General features: G+C 39.7%; 1 protein-coding gene across 1 annotated transcript; it reads left to right on the plus strand.

The window, feature by feature from the left end:
- The first annotated feature begins 5,696 nt into the window (after positions 1 to 5,696).
- Positions 5,697 to 6,562, plus strand: LOC147329986 (general transcription factor II-I repeat domain-containing protein 2-like). The gene is made up of 2 exons (XM_086291176.1): positions 5,697 to 6,420; positions 6,531 to 6,562. Exons 1-2 carry the CDS (start codon positions 5,697 to 5,699, stop codon positions 6,560 to 6,562), a joined length of 756 nt encoding a protein of 251 aa, XP_086147302.1.
- The last annotated feature ends 963 nt before the right edge of the window (positions 6,563 to 7,525 follow it).

Genomic DNA, 7,525 nt, shown 5'->3' on the forward strand with positions numbered 1-7,525 from the left:
ATGGCACAGGCCAGTCACCATGTTTCCAATAATTTTTGTGTAAAAAAAAAATTTTGTACACACTATATTTTAACATGTTTGAATAATATCAATGCTTACCAGTAACCAGATAAGGCAAATAAACAATCAGTTAAATGCGTTGCAATATTTTTCACTTTTATTCCAGATTGACCTTAAAAAATCTGGCCTCCATTTATCAGTACTGAGTGTACTCAAATAGTGGCTCCAGACCAGATGCCTAGTGTTGTTTTTTTGTGTGTGTGTTTGTTTTTTTTTGTATAGTCTATCAGTCTACTCTTTACCTCAGCTGCCAATGCTGGGTGAGAAGTTCCCACCTTTATTTACTCTGGGAGAGGCCGTAGAACTTTGCCAAAGGATTCAATGAGTAGGTGAAGCTCATTTCTTATCAATGACAGCCATACTGAGGATTAGTTGTTGAGGATTAGCTGAACAGTGGCACTGTTACCCTCTGTTAGCTGCTGTTATCTATGATAATGTTAGCTTATAACCAGCTGTTGTTGACATTTAGCTGGCTCTTGTCAGCTGAGATGGGAGGTCACATGTCTAACCTGCTGGCAATAAGAAAATGTTACAATAATAAGCAATAATTGGGACTAAATAAGCATGTTACTGCGCATGTTCATTTGTGTTAGAGCACTGACTTCAGTTTAGAAGATGAGGCTTAAAGTGAGGAGGAAGAGGACCACGTTTTATTATTATGTCCGCAGTGTTGTCTCTTCCCTTTGCATTTTGAACGAAAGATGATGGGGACCCCTCCTCAGCAGAGAAAACAAGAAAATCTTTATAGTGAGTAAAGATGATGTTTTTGTAAAAGGTGATCATGCAGCATGCAAATATGGAAAACTTGTTCTCTTCTCCTCCACCTTAGCTGTTAAACATAAACATGGTTGCCTCCATAAACTTCAAACCCAATCCTATGGAATTTTACATTAATTATAAGTTTATGAGAATCCCTCAAGCCAATGGTAGCCAGTCTGTCAAAGGACTAACACGGAGGGACAGAGTGACAACCCACCAAAGCCCAGTATAAGGTAAATATTTTGAACTGTGAAAAATGCAAAGTGACTCTGCTCGAGACCAAGTATAAATATATGGAGTTAGAAATGAGCATAATAGGTCGTCTTCAAGGTGGTGTTCTGCTTTCCTCTTGTCGAGAGTTATTGTTCTCTCAGTAAGAAATATGTGGGCCTGACAGTATGTCATCCACATTTTGCCAGCCGAAGTACACCAGCACAAAGCAACAAGCTCCGTTATTAGACTAAACTGACAGTCCTGTGTTATTCAGCCTGACAATGGGCCTCATACAAGACTGCACTGGTATTCTTAGCATAAATCCCTTTGAAGTTTGCTCACATGTGTTTTTCTAGGGCTGTTTGCGAGGAGCACATCTGTAAAATTTGATAGCTATATATATCTATGCTCTTAAAATTGCTTCTTCATTTGATTCATTCATAAAAAAACATATCAAAGAGTTACAATAGAAAAGCAAGGCAGTGTTTGATATGTTTGGAGGGTCTAGCATGAAATCCTTCAAACCACTCTCATTGACAGGCCCTCATGTTTTTGTACGGTACCAGATTTGGTGATGCAGTCTGCAATTATTTTGAGGTCATGAGTCACAGCAGCTTTATAGTGAAGAGCTTTTTGTAAACGCTGACGTCAATGTTTGGCCTCTGGTTGCATGTAATTGTTGCTGTTGTCTACTTTAATGGGAGGCAGGAGGAGAGCAAACACTCTGGGTCCTTTGATGGGTCATTGTCTCTGTCCTCCCATTCTTGCAGTCTCTCTCCATCCATAAGCTCTCACCATGACTCGAACTAACATCTCTTATTTTCACTGCACTGGCTGGCGCCTATGCTTGAAAGATAGTCTTTTTAATTACACTCTCTGTTTTGTAACTATCTTCTCTCCCAAAGGAATTTGTTGGAAAAGTGTCAGAGTGAGCCCGCTTCAGGCTAGAGTTTAACACAAGCCTTAATGTGTCTAAATATCTGTTGATTTATATGGCGCTAGTGATTACACCCATATTTCATTTTCTTAGCTTTGTTTTACAATCCCTGCAATCATCTCCTTAATATATGTGTAGCAATAAAATTGCTTTTCCTTCGCAGACTTATTACTCTAGATATGTAATCAGTATCCAGTGCTAACTCACCCAATCTCATTTTTCCATCATTAACTTGTTTATTTTATTGTGAAAAGACAATAAATTGTGGCAAATTTTCCAAATATAGGAGCTTAAAGGAGTATAAAAAATCTATTAATTATTAAAACCTGAAATCATATTTGACTTTTGCCTGAATGAATTAAAACTAAAAATATGTTAGAGCACAAGAAGAAGAGAAGGGCCTCTATTTGCTTTCAGATGCGCCCAGTGCAGCTGTTGTACAACATCCTGAATTTTATGTTGTGAATGCCGGACTTTTCATCAAAACGAAAACCCACGAGGACCATCTCTGTGGTGTTCCCGGAAAAAAACACTCTTGCAGATTGTATGGTAGCTTTTCATCAGAAGGATGGGACAATGTTTGCACACTAGGGTGCTCCTGGTGGTGCAGAATAGCCTCATATTCCTTGGCTACTATGCAGCTAGGCACACACAGACCCACACGATTAATTGACATTGCCTGCCCTGAAATGGCTCTCTATTTTCTACTTAGCACGAAAGTAATTAGGGACAGATGTCAGCGACAATACAGCAAACAAGTTATAACTTGTACTATCAGGGTTTCAAAATGTGGAACCGATAAACATTGAACCATTGCTAATGCAAAAATACAATATTACCACGTGTTGCACTAGTCACTCATTTTCTGTCTTAATATGAGTTACAAGAGAATATCAAACCACTTGTGCATGTTAAATCTAGCTTAGCAGAATAAAAGATAGAGCTGGCACAACTAATAGAAATCATCAATACTTTGGTATTTAAAAAGTATAACAGAGGACTTGTATGTGACAGTGGTCAGTTGTGATAAACACACAGAGAAAAGAGATTGACTGTACAGCTAATTTTACAATATGTCATATTACTGTTTTCCCAGGTCAACACAACTTAATATACGTTTTCAAATAGCGTCACAATGTCTTTTTCTACTTAACACTCTGTATATAACTGCTGCTACACGGTGCATTGTTCAAACTGTAGACTGTTTAGCATTTGATTTTAAATATCTTATTTGATTTTTACTCTAAAGGCTTAGCCTAAGCATCCAATTAATGTAAAATAGCTTTTTTTTAATGCAAGCTTTACTCTATACAGCATGTACAGTTTAAAATTTGAGCTAACTCTATGCTAAAAACTAACACAGCCTGGATTAAAATTAAAAGAAAGGGTACAGTTTCCATTATGAGAGCTGGCGTCTGAACAACAAAACACAGTTAAAAACGTTTCGAGACACAAATTCAAATTATGTGAAGGACTTGTTAGCATAATGTGGGAAAGAACGGGCCTGTTGTGAATGCTTTATGTAATAGTCACCCAGCACTGCCACTCCACAGATGGTCCAGGAGAGGTAGGCAGTTGTACCAGCACATCTATTTCCACATAGCAGCAATAAGAGCTCTTATCCCTCTCTGCAAACCCACACTCTGACAGGAGGCTGAGGCACTTGACGAGCAGCAGCGAGGCCAGATACTGTGATTAAAAATGGATGCTTATGCGAGAGAGAATGTCAGCATGATGCTGCCATAACACACTCATATAAAACGGGCGTCAGATTGCTCGTCTCTCGATGTGGTCCTTATTGGTGTGTTATTGATTATGGCGAGTGAGCAGATTGCACTTGGAGACAGGCTGATATCCGGAGATTTGTGTGGCTGGTGCTTTCTTTACGAGGCTCCTATCCTGAGTTTGTCAATTAGTGTGCTCAGCAGAAAAAAAGACACATGCTGTACCTGATGATAAATGGGAACTTGTTGAGATGTGATCTGTAAAATATTGAATGCCTGTGGACCCACGTGGAGTAGATAACAGCATGAACAGGAAATAATTCCCCGGTATGAAACTAGTATGAGGTCTGACCAGAGTACAGCTTTAGCTGTATGAGAAGTACGGTTGACTCTGTTTGTGTATGCCGATCTCGCATTCTCGCACCGAGTTCTTCTGATTAGAGGCAGCATAAGGAAATGTGGTGCAGTGCTGACTCAGATGAGAATTAGTTGTATTTCCAGAGTTATATAGTATTTGCAGCACTGCCCTCGTACAGAAACAAATCACAACAAACAGACACATCCAGCAGGAAGATATCTCTCGCCTTTCTAAGTAAAAGCGTCAGTAGAATGTAATACTCCAAGAGTACTATCAGGAAAAAGGTGGCTTTAAACACAATGCTCATAATATTAAGAGAACAAATGTTCTGTTGTGGCATGTAATGTCCAACACATTGTGATGACTCCACAGAGAATGACTGCCCCCAGTATTATTTAGCTGATTTAATTGGTCTTACATATTTTAACCTGTGTTCAGAAAAAATACTTCCTCCAACCTGACACAGGTGTACACACTGGTAACACTGTTGGATTGTTGATGTATTAAGCATTTGCTTAATACTTGTGCATGCGCATTAGCATTTCTTCTGTTGCTGGCCCTATCTGTGGGTTCCCACTCAGGTAATAGACTTTAAATTGGGACAAGGTGTAAAACTTTTCGTGAAACACTTTTCAAGGTGTTGGAAAAGTTTTACAAACATATAATCTCAGTTATTCAAAGACAGAGGACCTTTGTTTAACAGATGGAGTCTATGTGGAAAAGGCTTTTGGGCTTTTATTGTAAAACTTCGAGTGACCTCCAGAAAGAAATGCCAGCAAGCCTGAGTGCCTGTGGTATAGTCACCATATAGCTATATATGCTATGTAGCTATATATGCTATATAGCTATATAGCTATATGCTATATGCTATATAGCAGGGGTCACCAACACGGTGCCCGCGGGCACCAGGTCGCCCGCAAGGACCACATGAGTCGCCCGCGGGCCTGTTCTAAAAATAGCTCACCATAACAACTTACCAGTAAGCTGCATCTATTTTTATTTTTTCTTGCTATTTTTTTTTTTATCACAATTGCATTGGCGTTAATTTGTTAGAGATAATATATTAAAAAAAAAGTTTATTATTAAATATTAGATCATGATCTAATATTTAGTGCTAGCTGGTCTCCACGGAAACAGTTGCCGTGAAGACCAGCAAAGGCAAAGGTGAGGAGATGAGGAAAACATGGCGGAAAAAAGGAAGAAAACATATAATTTTCACAGTGAATGGGAGGAAGAGTTCTTTTTTACCTCTGTGAAAGATTCATGCGTGTGTCTCATTTGCGGGGCAACTGTGGCAACGGCAAAGCGGCACAACGTGGAGAGACATTTCCGAACGTGTCACACAAGCTACCATGCTAACTACCCAAAGGGCAGCACACTGCGAGCGGAAAAGGCCCGCGAATTAAAGGCAGGTTTGAGCAAACAGCAGTCTTTTTTCACGAGACCGGTGAAAAACTCTCAAAAAGCAACCGAAGCCTCATTTAGAGCTACACATTTCATGATTAAGAAAAAGAAGGCATTTTTAGACGGGGAGTATTTCAAAGAAGCAATGATGATAATTGCAAAAACTGTGCTTAAAGACGAGAAATATGGAAATATGGAAACGATGTAATCTCCAACTACAATTGTTAGAAGAGTGTCGGCTATGTCCGGGAACTTGGCCGATCAGTTGGATCAGGATCTGGCAAAGTGCAGTTGGTTTAGCATCCAGTGTGACGAGTCCGTCGACAGCAGCAGTACAGCACAGCTGATGGTCTTTATCCGGATGGTATTTGATGGTTTCTCCACAAAAGAAGAACTTCTGACACTACTGCCGCTAAAGACAACAACGAAGGGAGTTGACATCTATAACGCGGTGAAGGAGTTTTTCGCGAAGAAAAAGGTACCGTTGGAAAAGCTGGTATCAGTGACTACCGACGGGGCTCCTGCTATGATCGGCCGACATACGGGATTCATCGCTCACTGTAAAGGTGACACAGAGTTCCCAAACTTCATGCATTACCACTGCATCATTCACCAGCAGGCGTTATGCGCAAAGGTGATCGGCTTCGAGCACGTCATGACTCCCGTCGTGAAGATCATAAACAGCATCCGCTCCAGAGCTAAACAGCACAGAACATTCAAGGTGCTATTGGAGGAGCTGTCAGCTGAATATGGTGACCTGCTACTACATACGGAAATCCGATGGCTCAGCAGGGGACGGATTTTGCTTCGTTTTTTGTCACTTTTGGGTGAAATCAAGGAGTTCATGCAATCCAAAGGGGAAGACACATCTCTGCTGGAGGACACTGAGTGGACACTTGACCTTGTGTTTTTAACAGACATTACTGGGAAACTGAACCATTTGAACTGTGAGCTGCAAGGCAAAGGTAAGACTGCTGCTGACATGATAAGTGCTTTAAATGGATTTAAAGCCCAGATGAACATTTTCTCTGTGCATTTACAGAGAAAAAAGGTGCTGCACTTTCCCTCTGTGCAGATGGTGCTGAAAGACAATGCTTCTGCATCTGAGACTTTTGACAAAGTTGCAGAAAAGTACACTCAAGTCATAAACCGACTTGGTCAAGAGTTTGAGAACAGGTTTTGTGACCTTGATCAGCTTGAGCCATGTGTCTCATTTGTTTCCAATCCTTTCATGAATGTGGACACAACATGCATTGCTGAGCAACTAAGTTCAATGTTCAGCTTGGATGCTGGACAGGTGGAAATCGAAATTGTAACATTGCAAAATGACGTCCACCTCAAAGCCTATCTGGGTGCACCAAACTTTTGGTGCCTTGTTGACACAGAAAAGTACAGTGGTGTGTGCACAGCAGCTATGAAGATTGCCAGCCTGTTTGGTTCAACCTATCTTTGTGAATTAGCCTTTTCTGACATGAACTTCATCAAGAACAAACACAGAACACGCCTCTCCGATGCACATCTGCAAGACTCACTCAGAGTTGCAGTGTCAAGTTATACCCCAGATTACAACACACTGGTGAACAGCATGCAATGCCAGGTTTCCCACTAACAGACAAAGAAAGCCATATTATATGTTCTCAGTGGCAACATTACAGTGTCATGTCAAAGTTGAATTTAATTATTGAAAAACAAATGTGTTTGTTAAGTGTAACATGTGACAATTTGCTTTAAAATGCTGCCAATTTGGTGAAAAGTTCTGTAAAATTTGAAAGTTGATTTTTTGTATGTTATATACATACAAAAATAATGTATGTAGCAGTGCATGATTTGTTAAAATTTGTTAGTGGTAAGTGAAAATGTTGTAGAAGTGATCACTTCAAAATGTAAATACTTGCAGAGATATATAGAAATAAAGCGTTGCATATTGATATTTATGTTTCCTACCTTGTTTCCTAATTGCATTCTTTATAATTATGGTGAAAAATAATTAACATAATTAGTGTCCGTACATAGATGAATATCATTAATTATTAATGATAACACATAATTAAGTTAAACTGAGGAAATTTG

This window comes from Aulonocara sp. 'chitande type north' Nkhata Bay, linkage group LG5 (genome assembly GCF_057382095.1).
Source record: "Aulonocara sp. 'chitande type north' Nkhata Bay isolate Kocher_YH1m ecotype deep benthic linkage group LG5, A_spYH_male_GT1.1, whole genome shotgun sequence".
NCBI lineage: Eukaryota > Metazoa > Chordata > Actinopteri > Cichliformes > Cichlidae > Aulonocara > Aulonocara sp. 'chitande type north' Nkhata Bay.